Here is a 24052-nt window from a genome sequence, read left to right on the forward strand (position 1 = left end):
TGGATTCATGAACAAGAACTTTTACCAGCGTTTTGCCATAATACCAGATTTGTCCTCTCCTTTCATTCTGGGAATGGATTTTATGGCAAGAGCTTCTGTTTCTATTCACATTCCCACTAGAACAGTCTACATTGAGGACATCCCCTGCCCACTCGCAGACAATGAAGAGGACCTTCAAAATGATTACTCACATTCACCTGGAACACTGATGTCTTTGGACTTGGTTCGCTCAGACTTAACAGCCAAACTGTCTGAAGCAAGTCTCTCAGAGAACAACAAGGATGCTTTACTAAATCTGCTCAGCAAGTTTAGCTCCTTGTTTGATGGTCAACTTGGTCGAACGGCTCTCACTGAGCACGCCATAGAGACTGGCAATGCAACACCTGTCAAACTCCCACCCTATCGCACGTCACCTGCTAAGAAACGTGTGATTGAAGAACAAGTGCAACAAATGTTGAAGGACAACATCAATGAACCTTCCACAAGCCCTTGGGCAGCTCCTGTAGTCATTGTAAATAGAGCGGCCACGGAACCAAGGTTTTGTGTGGACTTTCGAGGGCTCAACCAAGTTACCCGAAAAGACTCTTATCCCCTGCCTCGTGTAGATGAGTCTTTGGACTTTCTGGCAAGAGGAAAGTTTGTCTCGACATTGGACTTAGCGCGAGGCTATTGGCAGGTTGCTGTAGCAGAGGACTCGAAGCCTAAAACTGCCTTCATCATTTGCGGTCTCTTCCAGTTTCGGGTGCTGCCCTTTGGGCTCTGCAACGCACCTGCAACTTTTCAGAGACTCATGAACTCTGTGCTTGCTGGCCTCATTTACAAAACGTGCGCAGTCTACCTGGATGACATTGTTATCGCCTCACCTACCTTTGAACAGCACTTAGTGGATCTTGAGGAGGTGCTGGGCAGACTCCAGGCTGCTGGCTTGTCATTGAAGCTCAAAAAGTGCCAATTCTGCCTAGATGAATTCACCTTTCTCGGGTACCGCATCACATCATCAGGTGTTAAGCCCGATCCGGACAAAGTAAAGGCGTTTAAGGAGTTTGATACCCCAACCTCAGTGAAACACGTCCGTCAGTTCCTTGGCTTGACTGGCTATTATCGACGCTTCATTCAGAATTATGCCCGCCATGCCGAACCTCTTCACGCCATCACCAGAAAGGACAATGCTTTCCACTGGGACGACAGCTGTCGAAGGGCCATGGACACTTTGAAAGATCATGTCACATCAGCCCCGATCCTGTCATTTCCAGACTTCAGCCGTCCCTTTTCCATTCACGCCGATGCATGTGACATTGGTCTTGGGGCAGTGTTGATGCAAAAGGATGACAAGGGTCGTGAGTACGTTGTGGCTTTTGCTAGTCGCTCCCTTCACAAAGCTGAACTCCCCTACTGCACTTCAGAGAAGGAGTGCCTCGCTGTGATATGGGCTCTGGAACACTTCCACCCATATGTTGAAGGTGTTCATGTTACTATCTTCACTGACCACAACAGTCTCAGGTGGCTCATGTCTCGTCAAAACCCAACGGGCCGACTCGCCCGCTGGTCACTTCGTTTGCAGGACTTTGATTTCACAATAGTGCACAAACCTGGTGCACAGAACAAAGTTCCCGACGCACTGTCACGCAACCCTTTGCCTCTGACCTGTGACAGGCCGACTGATCTTTTACCAGATCATGCTGTTATGGGCAGCCTGGACATTCGTACTCTGCCCCCCGTCATTCTGGCTGACCGTTCACAATTCAGACAGCTGCAGTTAGACGATCATGTCACAGGTCCACTCCTCAGAGACATTGAAGCAGACTCTCTGAACAGCTCGGACAATGCCACCTTGTTACAGTATGTTGTGTATGACTCTCTTTTGTATCACAGAGAACCCAAGTCCACATGTGCTTTGCACCCTTTGAAAGAGCTGAAACTGTTTGCCCCTACTTCCATGAGAGGCACCTTGCTGGACTATTACCATGACCACCCCACAGCAGGTCACTTGGGTGTTTCTAAGACATTGGCTAGACTGCGTTTTAGGTTTTTCTGGCCCAAAATGGCAGCTGATGTGAAACGCTATGTGATTTCATGCTCAGTGTGCCAACTCACCAAGCCAAGTCAGAAAAAAGCAGCCGGTCTTATGGTTCCCATTGTCCCCCAGAAACCCTGGGAGTATGTGGGTGTGGATTTTGTTGGGCCACTTCCCCGCACCCCCACTGGTAATGCTTATTTGATCGTGTTTGTTGACTATTTGACTAAATGGGTTGAAGCCAGTGCTGTCAAAGAAGCTACATCTCAGGTAGCAGCTGGTAAATTCGTCACTGACATTTTTGCTAGGCATGGTACACCCACTTACCTCATTTCTGACAGAGGGCTCCTTTTGTGAGTGAGCTTTTTGAACATGTTGTTTCTGCCTTAGGCTCGGTGCACAGACTCACTACGGCATATCACCCTCAGACAAATGCTACTGAACGCGTCAACCGGACTCTGAAAACTGCAATCCGCGCTTATGTAGGTGATAAGCACACATCATGGGACAGGTTTCTCCCTCAGATTTGCTTTGCTCTGCGCACCGCCCCCCATGACAGTACAGGTATGACTCCTGCCATGATGCTTTATGGTCGTGAGTTAGACACCCCGCTTGACCTTATCACTCAGCCTTCTACAGCAGGTGTTGATGAACCGGGTGTGCCTTACCCTGAGACTCTGAGAGCCTCCCTGCAGGAAGCTCACGACCACGCCAAAGCAGCTTTGGACTATAGCCATGACAGACAAAAACATTACTATGACTTGAGACATCGACATGCCACGTTTCGTGTTGGTGACCTTGTGAGAGTTACGACGCACCCCAGGTCAGACGCTCAGTCTAACTTTACTGCTAAACTTGCACCACTGTTTCAGGGACCATTGTGTGTATCTCAGAGACTCAGTGATGAGTCTCTGAGATACTCACCCAGGCTTACCCAAGTGAGCCTGTAACCCAAGTTACAGGCTCACTTGGGTGGACTCCGGTGTGGATGCAGGTGTTTATCATGTTGTGAACATGCAACCGGTTCCATACCTGGGACTCTCTCACTTCCAAAGAACATTCTGTTTCATTGCCTGCTGAGAGAGAGACCGCAGAGGGTCTGAACTCTGACTCTCAGGCCCACCCTGTCCCCCCTGCAGACACTGACATTGACTCTGAGCCATTCCCCTTTGATTTACCGGACATTGACTCTTCTTCTGGTGTGGGCGCTGTTCCAGAGAGTGTTTCACCCAGATCTGTCCAGCACCCAGCTGCTGGTGGACATTACAATCTCAGGCCCAGACGTTGCCCCAGAGTTACGTCTGGCTGGAGCAACAAAAGATGGACTAATGATTTTCACACAACCAGGCTTGATCTGAAGTGAAATGTTTTGGTTAAACCTGTTTGATGCTGTCTTGTTGCATTGCTACTTTGAGTCATGATATGTAGATGTTTCTGTTTGCTCTACTTAATCCAGTTTTATGGCTCTTTCGTGCGTTAAGGTTCATTCTTGGCATTTACTTAGAAAAAAAAAAAAGAACAAAAGAAAAAAGTGAAAAAAACTAAGAAGACTGATTTTCCACTGTACATGTTCGTCTTATTTTCACCAATTTCATTTTTAAATGGTCTTTTGCCCTGTGTCTGTGCACCAATCTTAGCTGTAACCTCTATGTATAGGGTACTGTTAGGTGTGGTGTGTGCTTTTTCAGCTGTGTACGGCTGAGGACAGCCTTTTTCTCACCAGGGGGGGACTATGTAACAGTTGCTATTGTAATGCAGTGTATCACCACATGGCGGCGCGTCCTGTCTCACGACTGGTGTCACCCCCTTTTTGTTCTTCTTCGCACTCCTCCTGTAATGGATGCTCCCGTGTTTACGCGGACTAGTGTGCTCTTTAGTAATGTGTGGTAGAGGTAGCACTTTTATTTTTGATATTGTAAATAAATGAGTACTTTTTGGAAAGTCAGAAGCTGTTGCTCATTCGCTATCCACCTGCACACCTCCGCGGCTGGCTTCATCTCCACTGCACGTTACAATATGTTGATTTTTTTCGCCTACTCATATCATAATTTTTTTACTCCTAGTTCTGTATGTTCATGTTCTGTTCTTTTGTAAACTTCATCTGTTTGTATGTTGTATACTCATTGTGTTTCAATAAAGTTCGATTTAAAGAAAGGTACGTTCTAAACGAAGCTTCAGACGTCACTGATCACGTGACTCTGGCCAAACGAATCAAGCCTCGACACGGTGCTTCTGAAGCAGCGCGTTGATCTTTCTGACACACGCACCGGAGCGTCAGCTTCAAGCGGACCATCACTACGTCTCACATCTAAAGGTGTCAAGGTAACTTTGAACTGAGTTCAGTCAATCTGGAGTTTTTCCAAGTTTTCTGTTGCTCTCTGTGAGAGAAGAGCGTTAAAGGCGGGGCTCTCCAGAGTCCAGCAAAACAGGAAACCACAGCTGGGTGTGTGTAAGTGTGCAAACCAATAGAATGCATCGTGGTGGGGGGGGCATCACGGGCAAGAAAAAAACAAAAGAATCGGTCGTACCCATGCTTCCCCGACGTCATGCCAGCGCATATTGGGAAATTCGTAGGCACCGATCGGTTTTCTATCAGCTTGCTGGGAGTAAGGGCGCCCTCCGTTTGTGAGGTGCGCCTGCTGCTGGCGGAACAGGGAGGAGAGGGCGGGGCTGCGGGGAGTCTCTGGCTGGCTGGAGCGGCATCTAATAACCAACTCGCAAAACAAAATAAAAACAACAAACAGATATTATGATACAGACTTATAATCTGCACCGATGTTTTTTCTAAATTCTATAAAGTGAGCGCGAGAGCCCTCGGTGCGCCTGCGCGCTGCTGAAGTCAAAGTAAACTTTATTGTCATCTCCGCTACAGACAGTCCAGCATATAGAGAGACGAGACGACGAGGCTGCAGTTACAGCGGTGCAAGTAAACAAACAATAAATATAAGAAGAGTAAGAAAATAAATCTACACTTTAGGACTCGGGGTAAAGGATCAATAACAATTTAAATTTATAATTTACAGTTTTATGATTTAAAGTCTCACACAACCCGTCAAAAGGGGCGGGGCCGGCTGCTTCCAAGTAGAGCACATTTCATTTATAATGATGTAAATCCAAGCCCATCATGGATTCACGATCTGAATCCTGGGTTGTGTGAAATCCCAGAAATCAACCTTAGACAAAGTGAATCTGTGAACTAAGGTGTAGGTCTGTTAGGTTAATTGTGCTGATCCTCGGGTTGGGGGATTTGTGTTTGTACTGGAGCACAAAATTCAAACCAATGGAAGATGGACAACAAAAGTTCAAAGCCATCAGGTGCTCAGGTTAGAAAAAAGAGAAAAGATGCAGGTAAGCAGACGTGTGATTGGATAATGGCAGCTCATCCTGAACCAATCAGACTAAACTCCAAACAACACATTATGTTACAGATTTTAATATTAATTAGTCATTGTTACTTGTTGATTTGTCCTTTTCTCATTGTGTGACGAATTATGACGACTGTTTGGTAGCTGTTATTGTCTCTCTCTCTCTCTTCATGTGTGTTTCTCTGGTGAAACAATAGTTTTGTGTTAATGTTAGGGCTGCACGATTTTGCATAAAATGAGAATCACGATGTTTTGGCTTAGAATTGAGATCATGATTCTCTCATAACAATAAATAAACATAAAACAACAAATGTCTCACGTTTTGTCTCCGCCCTTGTCATTTGTTGAGCAGGAAGAGTGAGCGCTTGTTTTCATGCAGATTACGTCCCGGATCAAAATGCGGTACATTTGATCCCTGTTGTCTTTGCTTGATGATTGGTTTGAGCCTTGACAATCCACATTGCTGGCGTTGCATCTTTCAATGGCAGCAATGGCAGGTATCAGTGCTCAAACCTTTTGTGTTTGTTTCCAACAAGTTGCCCACCTCGGGAAACAAAAATGTGTTCTTTTACTTGTCAGATGAACATATGAGACACTTTGACTCTTCAGTGCAGTGTGGAGCCTAACAAAGATCTGTTTTGTGTCCCAGCTGATCAGCAGGAGGAGGAGAGTCTGACGGAGCAGCAGAGGAACATTTTCAGCTACTTGGACTCAGCTCAGCCACTACAGAGGAAACAATGAGCTCAACACAGAAGGTGACAGACAGAGCAGGACCATATGACCAAAGATATTTATCACCATATACATTTGAACATTTGCCATAACGATACATCCTGAGCATAACCATGTATAATATCCACTAAACTTCAGAAGAGGTTATACAGTCGTGGCCAAAAGGTTTGAGAATTGCATAAAAATTGGAACCTGGAGAAGTTGCTGTTAAGTTTTTATAATAGCATTTTGCCTGCACTCCAGAATGTTATGAGGAGTGATCAGATGAACTGCATCGTCCTTCTTTGCCATGAAAACGAACTTAATCCCCAAAAAGCCTTACCACTGCATTTCATTGCTGTCATCAAAGGACCTGCTGAGACCATTTCAGTGATCGTCTTCTTAACTCAGGTGAGAATGTTGGCGAGCACGAGGCTGGAGATCATCATGGCTGTATCCCGATTCAGGTTCTGCAGCTTTAAAGTCCTCAAGGGCCGCGTACTCAAAGACCGCTAAGGCCGAAGTGCGAGGCTCGTAGGCTCGTGAAATGGGACGTCTAGCCTCCGTCGCGCTGCCCAGGTTGCCTAGCAACCATGATACTAACAGCTGGAAACGTTTCATACAGCTTTGTTTGACAGAAATGAAGGAGAACATATTTAGTTCATTTGTTTCTACATGAGCTCTGTGTGATTTGATGAGTATCTGAGGCTGAGACCACAGGACTGTGAAACATGATTGTTGGGCTTCATTTCTGTGCTGAACAGTCGTTTAAGATTAGCTGTAAATAACAATTAGCTGATGTTGTTCATGAGACTAAAGTCACCTCACTGTGGTAATGTAAATATAATATGGCCAATATTATAGTTATCATATTAATCACTTCTCTCACAGACAAGTATCTGTGACAGTGTGTATACAGATGTGTCATATATAAGAGACAAATATTGTTCGTTTAATATGTCGGTACTAAATTTGTCTCAATGCTTACATATATGTGTAAAAAGCAAATGTAGGAGCTGTGATAACTGTGTCTGATAGAATGAAGAGTCGACTGATATATGAAATATTCCTTTATTGGGTGAGAAAATCAGACCATGTCATAACTGCTGTAAGTCACACAGAATAGATATCAGAGCCTTAAACAGGCTGACTTCTGCTAAATGGGTCAAACTGGGCAGAAAGTCTACAAACACATAACATCCTTATAGAATATGATGTAACACTATAGATCAACTTAGCTCAGAATATATAAAGCATATAAACAGTTACAGCAATATGATGCAACAAACACAGCAGCTACTGATCCAAAATACTCAAAGCTTCATAGAACTGAAACCAACATTTATTTTTAGCTCCATCCTGCTGCTGATACAGACTTTAGGTTTCTGAACATTAAACTTGTTGCTGCCTTTCATAGTGTGTAACTTGAAGGCCCTGAGTACTCTGAGTACTTTCTCCCACACTGGAAACACTGGGATGATCACATTATTTGAACATTACCTAATAAGACTGATTCAGCACAGACAGTTATGTTAAACTTTCCTAGCAGTCCTTCACAAACAGGGAACAGTCTGTCTATTCTCTCCATCTGTCAGCTGCTGCTGGCTCTTCCTCCTCCTCTTCCTCACACACTGCTGAGTTTGTCCTGGTGGATCATCAGGGCTGCAAAGCCTCACAGATGATGTGCAGCAGTGGGTCCCTCAGTCTGTCCTCACTCTGGACACTTGCAGTCGTCACACATGGAAATCAAATGTGTGATAAGCTGCAGGATTCAAACACAAGTGTAACTTATAAACACATGTTCATACTTTTATTCCACAATCAGAGAGAAAGAAACAGAGAGAGAGTGCAGGACAGACAGACAGGTGGCAGTCTCAGGTGTACACACTGCTACACAACAGCACCAGAGAAGCAGGATTTAGTGTTTGTGTTATTACGAGTGTAAACAAGAAGAGTTCCAGATGGTGCAGTGGACACATGTGTGACTGCTGTGATTAAAGCATCTTTCTTTCAGCTTAACGAGTGAACCGTCAGCTCGTTCAAACACACGTTAAAGTGCGTTTGGCTCGACACCACCGAACAGAGGCAGCAATATAACACAGCTAACATTAACAGTGCAGTGGATCCTGCTTGTGCCGTGATGTTCAGGACTGCAAACCGAGCAGCATCACTGACTTTCAGCTTGTTGTGTTTGTGGATATATGACTGACTTTAATTATCCACAAAATCATCACATTCTCTGTCAGATTAAGGTCGACTATTGAACGGCGTATATTTTAAAGGCTTTAAAACCAAGTTAACGCTGAAAGTACAAACATCACTAATGTCACATAACTCTGCCGACAAGGCATAGCTATGGCTATGAAATGCTCTTTGTGTATCACTTCTTCATTATGAAAGATGTCATTAATGCACTAGTAATGTCTCATCTGGAGTATTGTTCAATCATTTGGTCAGCAGCTAATAAGACAGATCTTAACAGACTTCAGTTAATCCAGAATAAGGCGTCCAGATTAGTGTGAAGATGTTCATACTATACTAATATTGATCAAATGCATAATAACCTTTCTTGGCTTCCTGTACAGGCTAAAATATTCTATGGCTTACTTGTAGTTCTAAAGAAAGCAATTCTGTTAAACACACCACATTTATTCTGCTCAGCTGCAGTATCCAGATGAAATACATCATCATATTACACAGTTTTCAACAAGCTGCAATTTAGTAAATGCTCGAGTTAAAAGTAACGTTTTGTAAAACTGTTACATTTAGAGCAACTTTTAAGTGGAATAAGTTGCCTTAAAAAATTAGAGAATTATTCAAAACTTCAATGAAGACTTAAAAGTCGATTTACAGAGCTTTTAGTTGTTGTAAATATTGTAAGACATGATTTGTTTTTGAAATTTGTGTAATGTGCCTCAATGTTATTGATATTATTATTATTATTGATTGCTTATATTTGAACAATTGCGAAACCTCACTGTGGATGTAAGAGTGAAATTATGTGGATATCTTGAATCCACTTTATTGTGTAATATTTTATGTGAGTATTTGACGGAAGACGAGCAACATCTGTTGTGGAAGCTAACGGGGTTCCTTTAGAATAAACAAACATAGGATTTATTATCACTGAATAATTCTGTATAAATCTATACAAATTATAGAAATATGTAATAGGAAACAACAAAATAATCTAAATTATAAAATAGTGTGTGTGTGTGTGTGTGTGTGTGTGTGTGTGTGTGTGTGTGTGTGTGTGTGTGTGTGTGTGTGTGTGTGTGTACAATCAGGAGGGATGGGCATGATTTTAGTGTTTGAACAGTCATGAATTATCTTTAACAGCAGGTTGGATGTAATGTGTTAGAACTACCAGCAGGTGGGGATAAGAGACCTTTAAGGTGTTTGGTGCCACGCTCCACCTTCAGGTTTAAAACTAGTGTTAATAGTGTTTGAAGGTTGAGTTTGTTCCACGACTGCATTTCACTCACTGCCTCTGTTTGTATCTCTGTCACTGCAGGACCAACATGGAGCCAGAAGTCAGCGCTCTCAGGAGGCCGACAAACCTCACAGAAGAAAGGGAGAGAAAAAACACACCTGTGACGAGTGTGGGAAGGGTTTTACAGTGAGGGCTAAACTAAAACAGCATCAGGTCATCCACACTGGAGAGAGACCGTTCAGCTGTGACTTGTGTGGGAAGTCTTTTTCCTTCAAGGGGTCCCTAAAAACACACCAACTCATCCACAGTGGAGTTAAAGCGTACAGCTGTGATCAGTGTGGCAGAGCTTTTACTCACAGTAGCAGCTTACAGAAGCATCTAGTTTCCCACTCTGGAATTAAGGCGTACAGCTGTGATCAGTGTGGCAGAGCTTTTACTCGCAGTAGCCACTTACAGAGTCATCTAGTTACCCACTCTGGAATTAAGGCGTACAGCTGTGATCAGTGTGGCAGAGCTTTTACTCGCAGTAGCCACTTACAGAGGCATCTAGTTACCCACTCTGGAATTAAGGCATACACCTGTGACGAGTGTGGGATGGAGTTTACTCTGAAGGCTTCACTAAAACAGCATCAGGTCATCCACACTGGAGAGAGACCGTTCAGCTGTGACTTGTGTGGAAAGTCTTTTTCCTTGAAGGGTTACCTAAAAACACACCAACTCATCCACAGTGGAGTTAAAGCGTACAGCTGTGATCAGTGTGGCAGAGCTTTTACTCAAAGTAGCAGCTTACAGAAGCATCTAGTTTCCCACTCTGGAATTAAGGCGTACAGCTGTGATCAGTGTGGCAGAGCTTTTACTCGCAGTAGCCACTTACAGAGTCATCTAGTTACCCACTCTGGAATTAAGGCATACAGCTGTGACGAGTGTGGGATGGAGTTTACTCTGAAGGCTTCACTAAAACAGCATCAGGTCATCCACACTGGAGAGAGACCGTTCAGCTGTGACTTGTGTGGAAAGTCTTTTTCCTTGAAGCATTCCCTAAAAACACACCAACTCATCCACAGTGGAGTTAAAGCCTACAGCTGTGATCGGTGTGGCAGAGCTTTTACTCGCAGTAGCCACTTACAGAGGCATCTAGTTACCCACTCTGGAATTAAGGCATACAGCTGTGACATCTGTGGAAAAACTTTCAGCCGGAGAGAGAGCCGAAATACACACCTACGCATTCACACCAGACATGATGTGTACTGCTGTGAACAGTGTGGCAAAGAGTTTACAACAGACGCACACTTAAAACGACACATGTTTACCCACACTGAGGAGAGACCTTATCAATGTGACCTGTGTGAGAAGACTTTTAAAACTCCACATCACCTGAGAGGACACCAACAGATCCACACCAGAAAGAGACTCTACAAGTGCAGCTACTGTGAGGTATGTATTTATATTGTTATCTTGTCATTTTAGCCTGACTGTTTGGAACAACTCTGCTCATTAAACTGTGTTAGCATGTTAGCAATTCTACTGCATGGAAAAGCAGCTCTGAGTGATTATTCAGATTTTCCTTTCAGTTATGATTTTAGTATTACTGTAGTATTATGGTGGTAGTATTGTAGTTATTGCAGCCCAGTAAACTGAGTGTGTTAACTGAAACAGTCAAATGTAGTTGGACGTCTGCAGAGATGCTCTTTATTTCAGGCGACGTTCAGGATACAAATGTTGAAGGACTGACTTACACTGTCTTTGTGTCTTTGTTTAGAAGCAGAGCGACACAGATGGATCCAGTTCTCAACCCTGTCATCACTGTGGTGGTGGGAAAGACTTTCATTGTGACCTCTGTGGAAAAACTTTCAGTCAGCAAAAGACCCTAAAAGTACATCAACGTAGACACACTGGAGACAAACTGAAATACTGCAAAGAATGTGGGAGAAGCTTCACCACACCAAGTGTGTTAAAACGGCATGAACTGATTCACAGTGGGGTTAAAAAGCACCTCTGTGATCAGTGTGGGTCATCCTTCACCACTGCAGGTCAGCTTAAATCACACAAACGAGTCCACACAGGAGAGAAACCACACAAGTGCAGACACTGTGAGAGAAGCTTCTCACATTTAAGTAATCGTAACCTTCATGAACGTGGACACATGGAAAGAAACTACAGCTGTGACCAGTGTGACAAGAGCTTCAGGAATCTCAGTTCATACTCTGCACACAAACGATCCCACGTTACTAATAAACTGTTTCACTGTTACCAATGTGCCCAAACATTCACCTCATTGTCTGCTCTGTGCAAACATCAGCGCGATCACTCAGGGCTGAAATCACTCCCATCACTGGATCACAGTGAATCTGAAGACACAGAAAGATCCTCTGGTTTCTGTGTCGGACTCAAAAAGCTTGAGATCAGGCTCCACAGAGTTCAGATAGAATCTCCTGTAAAAATCTGATGAGGCAGCTGTGAATCAAACTCTTCCCCTAGTTCCATTTTAAGCTTTCAAAACTGTGCTACTGTAGTGTTCATGTCAAGTGGTTAGCTTTCTTTTCATCAGTTGGTTGAAAACTCTGTTTCCTATTATAAAGTTTTTGTTTTAATGTATTTTGATCAGTTTGACCAGTTTTTAAATGACCATGAACACTGAGCGTATTGTATCTGTACAGCATGTTTTTCTATTAGACAGATTTGTAACAGAGGCCTTGCTCTCAGTAAGTTTGAAATCCTTTTCTGATTTCTTTTGTAATCTCTGATCTTTGTGTATCCTGCTCAGTTTGCATGCTGCCTGTAGGAGTTTCTGTCTTTGTATTTGAAGAGAATTCATTGAATATACTCAGCTGCTTCCCTTTGGTGCCTCACACATCACTGAAGTTTTTCAGTGTCCAGTTATTTGTTTTTAATAGCTGTTTGAATTCTCTGTATGTTTGACCCTGTAGACTGTTTAATGGACTGCTCGTCTTCCTGTTTGGAACCACTGCCTGTTTAGGACTAAAGATTTGGATTTTTGACTTTAACACAGCCTCTGCGTGTCGTCCCTTTGTGTCCTCGTCCTCTGTGAATGTGTCACAGATGTTTCCATGATAATAACACAGCTTTCCCACAGTGGCTTGCAGCAGCATTTATTCACAGCACATTTGAGAAAGGTTCAGATGAACTCGATGAGTTTATATTCAGAATGATTCTGACACTGGGCCACTGTGAATTGTGATCTTTCATCAGGTCAATGTTTAAGTTCAGTATTTCAAAGCAGGAGCTATGAACAGTCATCATGTTGGCATTAGAATTATTGTTATTAATCATTATTAATAATGTCGTTACTCATGTATAACTTTGATTAGTATACATGAATTTTATCAATAGTAAAATAATGAATAATTCATGTATAACTTTTATTGTGTTTTGTATATTAATTATATTTAAATAGAGATGTTGACCCTGTCTCTACAGTAGCATCAGTGTAACATACATTATTGGTCCAAGCTGTCATAAATGGGGAGCCTGATCCTTTATTATGAAAACATGACGAGTATTTTTCTTGTCAGTTGGGAAGAAGTTGGTCTTTTTTTCCTTCTTTTTGCTCAGTTTGTCTTTTCTTTGATAATTGAAACTCTGATCAAACCTACTCATGTTCACAGCATGTAAAAGCAGCTGACAGTCCGTGGCATTGTTGTTTGTAGAGGTGCAGTGTAGTGGGAGCATAAATCAAAAGAAAACAGTAACATTTATGTAATAAAACATCTGAATGAAAATGAACAGGCCCTTTATGAACTTCATGGGATCTGAAAACAACACTTTTTAAAAGAGTATCTTGGGGTGCAGGTGGTCAAAATAGAAAACTGAGCTGAGACTCTAAGTTCAATCCATCCATTGGTTTTTACTTAGGAGGAAGAAATGTCAGGCTGGTGCAGGCTGGTTAGGTGCATGTGGTTATCTTTACCTAACCCTCTGGTCTTGTTCAAAATCACCACCCTTTCAGCTTGTTCGTGGCCACCTACAGATTGGGTCTCTAATTTTTATTATTTTTGTGTTTTTTGCCATTTTTTTTGCATAAAGCTTTTAAGTAACTTCAGTTCTTTCCATAAATATAAAATAATTATTACTTTTTAATTTTTTAACCCTTTAAACACCAGTTTGTTTGTCCACTGCACCAGCTGGACGACAACCTCAAATCTCGCAATTTTATATAATTGCATTGCTACTGAAATTTCTTGTATTATTAATAGTAGAGTCTGGGGCATGTAATTGATTCACATCAACATTGATTATTATGCATTGTTATTTTAGTCCAGAGAGAGCAAAAACATAAAAACTCCCTCTCAGACTGTTCGTGGCCAGAAATGACCACCCCTTGTTGAATTTTAACCCTTTAAATACCAGTTAGAGCACATAATCATAACAACTCATAAATAGAGAAAATCATAAAATCCCAGTTTTTTTTCTAAATAATACATGCCATCTGATTTATTTGCTAACCACGATGAAGGTTAGATGCATAGCAATAATTAACACCATCAATGACATTCATGCAACATTGTTTTTTTCTGCAGTGGCAGAAAAACAAAATAACTCCCTCTCAGACTGTTCGTGGCCAAAAATGGCCACCCCTTGTTTACATTTACAAAATGCTATAAAATTCATATATATTAAGAAAAATGTCCAGGTTTTTTTTACATGATTTTTTAGATTAGCATCAGGGCTATTCATGAAAATCAAAATTTCATTAAAATTCAGAATTTTAACCCTTTAAATACCAGTTAGAACACATAATCATAACAACTCATAGAGAAAATCATAAAATCCCAGTTTTTTTTCTAAATAATACATGCAAACTGATTTATTTTCTAACCATGATGGAGGTTAGATGCATAGGAACAATTAAAAGTATCAATGAGTTTTATGCATCTGTTTTTTTGTGCAGTGAGAGAAAAACATGTTTACATTTACAAAATGCTATAAAATTCATATATATTAAAACATTTTTCTACTTTCATTGACTTGATTTTTTAAATTAGCACCGCTTCTAGTCATAAAAACCAAAATATAATTCAAATTCTGATATTATACCCTTTGAATACCAGTCAGGTAATGTATTATTATAGTAAAAATAGTAATAAAGTTCACGTCTTTTAGCATATAAATGGTGAAACCTAATGATAGGTTTGTAGCATAAACCTATTCGCTGGAACGTTAAGGACAATCTGCTACGCAGCAAAAAGCAAGACTCAAGGCACCAAAGTTCTCTGGTTACTCATGCATGAGGGAGATCTGGCTGGAGCCAAGCGTCGTTCCACCACTTGACCTCCGTCAGACTCTCAGCCAGGTTCCCCACAGCACTCCTTTTATTGTGGTTACATGAATATGCACAGGGTCATTAACATATAACATCTTACATAGGTATACATGTGAACAAAGAATACTGTGTGTGTGTGGGTGTGGGTGTGTGTGATTTGTGTGAGGTCAAGATGTGACCCTGTGAAGACTCCCCAAAGCTGGTGCCAGGAGTCTAACGGGTCCATCTAAACAAAAGGCTCTTACACTCAAACAGATATACGTGTGTTTGCTATACCATATATCAATAAGAAAAGATAAAACCTCTCCTAGGGGGTGTGATCTATGCTACACAGAGTTGTTACAGACCTCCTAGGATGAGACATTCTTTCAATCTACAATTGATTATACACCTCTAAGCATACATGGTTAAATGTTTCCTAATACAAATGACAATAATAAAATCTAAACCCATCATCACCACCCTGTATTGTCATTTTTTAAGGCTATACGGCGTATATATATCTTCAGCTCTACACCACTTGTCAACATTTTCAGTGCAGGCTTCATTTCATACACACATATCAGCCTTAGTATCCATGTCACTCTGCTGCAACAGTATGTAATTGGTAAAGGTGTTAGCAATCATGTTATTCACCATCGATCTTACACATGGCAAAATGCAACCTGTAAACAAGCAAAGCAACGCCAATAATGTAAGAATGGGAGTCAAAAACTTTAAGAACATATTCCACCATGGTACAGATGTCAACCAGGCTATCCAGCCTTGTGACGCGTCTCCTCCTGATGTGTGGTCTGCCACATATTTCTGCAGAGCAGTTAAGTTCTGCAGTGCCTCATAGATGTCTCCTCCAATCATATATCCATCCAGGATAAACGTAGAACATGTCTCTCCAATCAGCTTACACACTCCTCCTTGTGATGCTGTTATCAAGTCTAGGGTCAGCCTGTTCTGCAGTACCATCGTTCTGATGGCCTTTTGCTCCTCCGCTAAGACTGTTCCCAGAGTCTTAGTGAGATTAATGTGTCGCAGTAGGGCATATCGGTTGATCTCCACATGACCCCGCACCTCTGCAACTCCGATGTTTGGGATCAGACTTTGGAAGAATTTAGCTCCCCCACTGACAGTGATCCATTGTTCATCACACACAACGGCAGTTGAGCTGTGTTCAGCTTGTTCAGCAATATTATGTCTGGCAGTGGGTCTGACACTTGAGGCCAGGCCAATTTGTCGCATCTGCGGCAGATTTACTGCAGACTCTGATCAGGAAAGTGAGACGTCGAAAGAGAGGTAAGCGGGCCGGCGTACTCGTGCATTTGAGGAGACGCGGACTGAGAACGGCCCTTCCTGGGATCTTCCTTTCCAATGTACGCTCACTCGGGAATAAGATAGACGAACTGGCCCTGATGAGAAGCATGAACAGAGACTTTGCCTCCTCCTGTGTGTTATGTTTTACGGAGTCGTGGCTCAGTGAGGACATCCCGGACTGCGCGCTCAAGCTGGAGGGCTTTCATCTGCTGCGCGCGGACCGGCAGGCCGCTCTCTCCGGTAAAACCAAAGGTGGAGGTGTCTGCTTCTACATCAATAGTGGCTGGTGCACAGATGTAACAGTGATTGCTCAGCACTGCTCTCCCTCTCTGGAATAGCTTTTTATTCACTGCAAACCGTTTTATTCTCCGCGGGAGTTTGCTTCATTCATCCTGGCCGCTGTTTACATCCCGCCAGACGCGGATGCGCAAGCAGCTCAGTGCGCACTCGCAGAGCAGATTCTCCACATGGAGCGGACATACCCGGACTCTCTCATCATTGCTCTTGGGGAATTTAACAAAGCCAATCTGAGCCATGAGCTTCCGAAATACAAGCAGTATATTAAATGCCCGACCAGAGAGGAGAGGACATTGGACCACTGCTACAGCACGATCAGCGGGGCCTGTCGCACGGTGACCCGCGCTTCACTCGGACTTTCTGACCACGTCATGATCCACCTGATCCCCGCGTACAGACAGAGGCTGAAGCTCTCCAAACCTGTCGTGAGGACCAAAAAACTGTGGAGCAACGAGGCTGTGGAGGAGCTTCGCACGTGTTTGGAGTCTACAGACTGGGACACAATGAAGGCTTGGACGAGTTTACGGACACTGTCACCTCCTATATCCACTTCTGTGAGGACAGCATTGTCCTCATATCATTCTGCTGTGTCATTCTCACTCCCCTTTAAATGTGTTTGTGGTATGGTGTGTGTCACCCATCCCAGCTTTTTACGAAAGATGTTGTGCTGCATGTCTGTCTCCCAACCCCCTCCAGCTTGCTGCCACATTCCAACACTCTCCCCCTGTCTCACCAAAGATGCTAAGTCTGTCCACTCAGCTGTGCCCTGTAAAGAGTTGTTGTGCAGCTTCAGAAAGGATCACACTACATCCAGCCATGTTTTCACCATCAGTATATATTGCTTTTATGGTGATTCTCTGTGGCCCTAATTTCAGCACTTTATCTGTGTAGGCCTCATCAGGCCCAGGCATGGTCTTAAATCTCAGTGTGACATGCAAATCTTCTGGTGGCTGTATGTCATGGCTAGTTGTCAACTTTTCCTCAGCTGCAGCTAACAGTTTACAGTTTATTTGATCAGGTCTGGAGGCCGACAGGTCAAGTGTCCAGTAATAATGTAAATCCCCACTGTCCTGATGAACCATTGTCTCAGCAGTTTCACCTTTTCCTGCAGCTATCATCCCAATGGATGTTGGAATTATTGAAATTCCAAGTTTCATCATCATATCTCTTCCCAAGAGGTTCACCGGACAAGTTGGGCACATTACAACTGAACTCTGAGCTGCCTGTCCTGTGGTAGGATCTCTAATCCACACTGGTTTAGAGATTCTATGCTGATTTAACTGACCATTTGCAGACTTCACATAAATTGTGCCATTTGAAGGATCGACTCCTGACACATGATCTTTTAAAACAGTTTTATCTGCACCTGAATCACACAGAAATTGAACAGTTTTGCCTTGCACAGTTAACGTGCGAACTGGTTTTACTTCTTTCCCTGACAGATTTAACAATACTTCAGTCAAGTCTAGAGTCTGAAACACAGGCTGTTGTAAATTCTGGCAAAGTAAGGGATCATTTGTACATGTATGTGTGTTAGCAGTGTCAACAGGTGCTAGTCATTTATTATATGATGGATTTTGTGAATACGGCTGTCTATACTCCTCAGGTTTGTTCTCGGGGCATTCTCTGGCAAAGTGGCCCCTCTCCCCGCATTGATAACACCTCTCATCTCTTCTACGGGTATCCTGGGGTCGCCATGGGCCTCTACCTCTCCTACTCCTGCCTCTGTTTTGCCCTCTTCCAGCCTGTCCCTGAAACAAAATTTCACCTGCTAAAAAAGCAGCGGCCTCAGAGCTTTGTGACTTCTTTTTTTTATTTTTAATGACTTCCTGTGCGTGGCTGGCCCAGTTCATGCATTCAACGGACCCGTCAGTGTTCTGATTGACATTTTGTTTTCTGATAAAAGCAGCAATACGTGGATGGAAGCCATTCATCAAAGCATGTTTTAACTGCTGCTGATATGGGCTGGCCTTCTCTGCACTCTCTTCAAGGCCGCTATGTTCTTTGAAAACTTCCTCTAATCTTGCCCTAAACTCATGAACATCCTCTCCTTCCTTCTGAATGCATTGGGCAATTTTGTTGTAATCTACAGAAGCTTTAAAGGTATTTCTAAGACGCTCATAAACCCCGTCAACTTGGCCTCTTAAATTTGCATGGCCATAGGGTAGGACGGTATTACCATCCCTCCCTGTGTAGGTGCCTCGCACGCGAGCCCAGTTATAAGTGAGACACTTCCTAAAGGTGGCTTCTGTTTCCTGACCATTTAAACGATACGAGGAGCAGAGTTGCTTGTGTCGGGCGATAAATTCGTCAACATTAGTCAACGGGTTTCCTAAATCATTACATGCCTCTGCACATTCAGATTCAGTCCATGGCCTGTAAACACAAATAACACGGCTTTGGTCATCTCCAACACCAAAGTGGGGATTTGCAACCTCCACCATGGGAAAGGTATCATGAAAAGAGTAGACAGGCATACCAGCTGCACTCGCCTCATGGCTTTTAGATTTGGATCTACTGTTATAAGGACTTAAACATTCTGCTGCGCCATCCCCAAACTCCAGCCGTACTCTGTCCTCCTCCTCTCTCTCTCTCTCTCTCTCTTCTCCCGCTCCTGCTTTTCTTCCTCCTCTCTGGCCTCTCTCTCTCTCTCTAATGCTGCTCTACGCTGTTGGTCCTTTAACGTCAGCACCACTGAAGTAGACCGCACTGTCTCATCTTCAGGTTTCACAGCTAATGCCTGCAAAGCTGCTCTCTTCGCATTCACTGCCTCCTGTCTTTTCTGCGCCTGCTCTAACCACAATTTAGCGGACGCCAGTTGCAACTCTCTCCCCTGTTTCAATTTCCCTGTCGCACAAGCTGCTTTCACTGTCAACTGGTCTACTAACATTTGACATTGTCCTACAACCAATTTACCTTCAAAATCATATTTCTTGCGCCAATGTCCTAAATACTTTGCGCTACCAGGAGCGAATTTCATCATAAACTTCTCATCACCCTCTGACACACTCTTGGTTGCTTGGGAACCCATAATAACAACAACAACAACTGCTGACGTCACAGACCACACGGTCTGCTCCGCACACACTCACACAACAACAACAACAACGATGACAATAATGACAATAACACAAAATAAGCCTACTCCGGACTCACACCGGACCGCTCGGGACCCTGACCCAGCTGTGGGACGCTCACCCACTCGCGCGACAAAACCCAATGAAGGGATGCTCGGGACACACACACCCAGGGCGATTTCAAAACCAGACACACACCGGACGCTTGGGACCCTTGGGCGATTTAACCAAAACTTCTTTTTCGGGACACTAACCCAGTTATCGCTCCACAAAGCAGCGAACTTCTCAGCGCCTCACAAAATGGCGGAGACTGCACAACGACACGGTTATAGAGTCGTCCTCTGTAAACTTACTTGGTGTTGCTCATTGCGTGTAGCATCAGTCCCGAATCCCGTCAATCGCCGTCCATCAAGGAGAAAAACAGACGGCTAATCCACCGGCCCGATGACGAATTCTCACGCCTCGGGACTTTGTTGCAGGACCTCTATAAGTCCTGGCTGACGTCAGTCTTTCGGTGTGTCTCTTTTCCCCTCGGTGAACGTCGACTCCAGGGATCCGGCTCTTGAAGGACCAATTAATGATAGGTCTATAGTATAAACCTATTCGCTGGAACGTTAAGGACAATCTGCTACACAGCAAAAAGCAAGACTCAAGGCACCAAAGTTCTCTGGTTACTCATGCATGAGGGAGACCTGGCTGGAGCCAAGCGTCGTTCCACCACTTGACCTCTGTCAGACTCTCAGCCAGGTTCCCCACAGCACTCCTTTTATTGTGGTTACATGAATATGCATAGGGTCATTAACATATAACATCTTACATAGGTATACATGTGAACAAAGAATACTGTGTGTGTGTGCGTGTGTGTGTGTGTGTGTGTGTGTGTGTGTGTGTGTGTGTGTGTGTGTGTGTGTGTGTGTGTGTGTGTGTGTGTGTGTGTGGTCAAAAGGGTCATATAACATGAAAGCATCAAACATCCTTAGTCAAGAGACTAGACCCCCCTCGGTAAGGAAGTCCAACAGTTCATCTAAACAGAAAAGCACTTAGACTAGAACAGACGTAGCTACGCTAATCCCGTCATAAAACACAAGACAAGATGCCAAGATCCAGGTGTGCATTCCAGTGTGGAATACACACCAAGCCTCTGTAGCCTGCTAAAGTTCACACAACTTATCACTACACAATTGATTATACACCTCTAAGCATATATGGTTAAATGTTTCCTAATACAAATGACAATAATAAAATCTAAACCCAACACCGAGATCCAGGAGGAAGCTCAGAGGGGGCGGGGCCTTCTCTATTGTGGCTCCAAGTTATGGAATCATTTGCCCATGCAAGTTAGAGAGGCCCCTTCACTGTCCACTTTTAAATCACGTCTGAAAACCCACTTTTATTCATTGGCTTTTAACCTCAGTGAGACTTAGTTTCTTTGTTAATTGAAGTAGTTATTTAATTAATGATTTCACTCTTCTTTTATTTGTGTTTTATTTATATCTCATGTAATTTTATTTTACAGTTCCAATGTACAGCACTTTGTGTCAACTGTGGTTGTTTTAAAGTGCTTTATAAATAAAGTTGATGATGAATATCAATAACATTGAGGCACATTACACAACTTTCAAAAACAAATCATGTCTTACAATATTTACAACAACTAAAAGCTTTTAAGTGTTCATTGAAGTTTTGAATAATTCTCTAATTTTTTAAGGCAACTTATTCCACTTAAAAGTTGCTCTAAATGTAACAGTTTTACAAAACGTTACTTTTAACTCGAGCATTTACTAAATTGCAGCTTGTTGAAAACTGTGTAATATGATGATGTATTTCATCTGGATACTGCAGCTGAGCAGAATAAATGTGGTGTGTTTAACAGAATTGCTTTCTTTAGAACTACAAGTAAGCCATAGAATATTTTAGCCTGTACAGGAAGCCAAGAAAGGTTATTATGCATTTGATCAATATTAGTATAGTATGAACATCTTCACACTAATCTGGACGCCTTATTCTGGACTAACTGAAGTCTGTTAAGATCTGTCTTATTAGCTGCTGACCAAATGATTGAACAATACTCCAGATGAGACATTACTAGTGCATTAATGACATCTTTCATAATGAAGAAGTGATACACAAAGAGCATTTCATAGCCATAGCTATGCCTTGTCGGCAGAGTTATGTGACATTAGTGATGTTTGTACTTTCAGCGTTAACTTGGTTTTAAAGCCTTTAAAATATACGCCGTTCAATAGTCGACCTTAATCTGACAGAGAATGTGATGATTTTGTGGATAATTAAAGTCAGTCATATATCCACAAACACAACAAGCTGAAAGTCAGTGATGCTGCTCGGTTTGCAGTCCTGAACATCACGGCACAAGCAGGATCCACTGCACTGTTAATGTTAGCTGTGTTATATTGCTGCCTCTGTTCGGTGGTGTCGAGCCAAACGCACTTTAACGTGTGTTTGAACAAGCTGACGGTTCACTCGTTAAGCTGAAAGAAAGATGCTTTAATCACAGCAGTCACACATGTGTCCACTGCACCATCTGGAACTCTTCTTGTTTACACTCGTAATAACACAAACACTAAATCCTGCTTCTCTGGTGCTGTTGTGTAGCAGTGTGTACACCTGAGACTGTCACCTGTCTGTCTGTCCTGCACTCTCTCTCTGTTTCTTTCTCTCTGATTGTGGAATAAAAGTATGAACATGTGTTTATAAGTTACACTTGTGTTTGAATCCTGCAGCTTATCACACATTTGATTTCCATGTGTGACGACTGCAAGTGTCCAGAGTGAGGACAGACTGAGGGAGCCACTGCTGCACATCATCTGTGAGGCTTTGCACCCCTGATGATCCACCAGGACAAACTCAGCAGTGTGTGAGGAAGAGGAGGAGAAAGAGCCAGCAGCACAGAAATGAAGCCCATCAATCATGTTTCACAGTCCTGTGGTCTCAGCCTCAGATACTCATCAAATCACACAGAGCTCATGTAGAAACAAATGAACTAAATATGTTCTCCTTCATTTCTGTCAAACAAAGCTGTATGAAACGTTTCCAGCTGTTAGTATCATGGTTGCTAGGCAACCTGGGCAGCGCGACGGAGGCTAGACGTCCCATTTCACGAGCCTACGAGCCTCGCACTTCGGCCTTAGCGGTCTTTGAGTACGCGGCCCTTGAGGACTTTAAAGCTGCAGAACCTGAATCGGGATACAGCCATGATGATCTCCAGCCTCGTGCTCACCAACATTCTCACCTGAGTTAAGAAGACGATCACTGAAATGGTCTCAGCAGGTCCTTTGATGACAGCAATGAAATGCAGTGGTAAGGCTTTCTGGGGATTAAGTTCGTTTTCATGGCAAAGAAGGACGATGCAGTTCATCTGATCACTCCTCATAACATTCTGGAGTGCAGGCAAAATGCTATTATAAAAACTTAAGCAGCAACTTCTCCAGGTTCCAATATTTATGCAATTCTCAAACCTTTTGGCCACGACTGTATAACCTCTTCTGAAGTTTAGTGGATATTATACATGGTTATGCTCAGGATGTGTCGGCCAGTTTCCACTGGAAACGCCTTTTGGTTAAACTGTCAGCGAGGAATTTGCATTTGCACTGTTACATTTTTATAGAACTTTAATGCACATAAACAACAGCTGCTTGTTTCAGTGAAAATACATTGATGGCTTTTTAATAAAGTTGTGCAGCTGTAAAGTATTTTGTCTGGTGTCAATTCTATCGTCAGCTACATCGTCATGGCAAATGTTCAAATGTATATGGTGATAAATATCTTTGGTCATATGGTCCTGCTCTGTCTGTCACCTTCTGTGTTGAGCTCATTGTTTCCTCTGTAGTGGCTGAGCTGAGTCCAAGTAGCTGAAAATGTTCCTCTGCTGCTCCGTCAGACTCTCCTCCTCCTGCTGATCAGCTGGGACACAAAACAGATCTTTGTTAGGCTCCACACTGCACTGAAGAGTCAAAGTGTCTCATATGTTCATCTGACAAGTAAAAGAACACATTTTTGTTTCCCGAGGTGGGCAACTTGTTGGAAACAAACACAAAAGCTTTGAGCACTGATACCTGCCATTGCTGCCATTGAAAGATGCAACGCCAGCATCACCTGACCAAAGATATGGCTCCATCAACACTGTGCAAAACGAGGGATTTAGGAAAACGATCAACACCCTAGACAAACGCTACACAGTGCCGTCCCGCAACTATTTTTCTATTGTTGCACTACCTGCTCTGTACACGCAGCGTCGAGCAACGGTGGAGACGGAATTTCAAGCAGGACAACATTTTGCTGCAACAACAAAACGTGAGACATTTGTTGTTTTATGTTTATTTATTGTTATGAGAGAATCATGATCTCAATTCTAAGCCAAAACATCGTGATTCTCATTTTATGCAAAATCGTGCAGCCCTAACATTAACACAAAACTATTGTTTCACCAGAGAAACACACATGAAGAGAGAGAGAGAGACAATAACAGCTACCAAACAGTCGTCATAATTCGTCACACAATGAGAAAAGGACAAATCAACAAGTAACAATGACTAATTAATATTAAAA

General features: G+C 42.9%; 1 protein-coding gene across 1 annotated transcript; it reads left to right on the forward strand.

Annotated features, from left to right (window-relative positions):
• Positions 1–5455: 5455 nt before the first annotated feature.
• Positions 5456–13267, forward strand: LOC145423765 (uncharacterized). The gene is made up of 3 exons (XM_080296538.1): positions 5456–6134; positions 9605–10957; positions 11283–13267. Exons 1-3 carry the CDS (start codon positions 6117–6119, stop codon positions 11967–11969), a joined length of 2058 nt encoding a protein of 685 aa, XP_080152664.1. The 5' UTR covers positions 5456–6116; the 3' UTR covers positions 11970–13267.
• Positions 13268–24052: the final 10785 nt, after the last annotated feature.

Source organism: Astatotilapia calliptera, chromosome 3 (genome assembly GCF_964374335.1).
Source record: "Astatotilapia calliptera chromosome 3, fAstCal68.1, whole genome shotgun sequence".
In the NCBI taxonomy this organism is placed as follows: Eukaryota; Metazoa; Chordata; class Actinopteri; order Cichliformes; family Cichlidae; genus Astatotilapia; species Astatotilapia calliptera.

Excerpts from the sequence above, each read along its gene's own strand:
- LOC145423765 (XM_080296538.1), top strand. Across the intron at positions 10,958-11,282 it reads ACAAGTGCAGCTACTGTGAG|AAGCAGAGCGACACAGATGG; the intron begins GTATGTATTTAT and ends GTCTTTGTTTAG.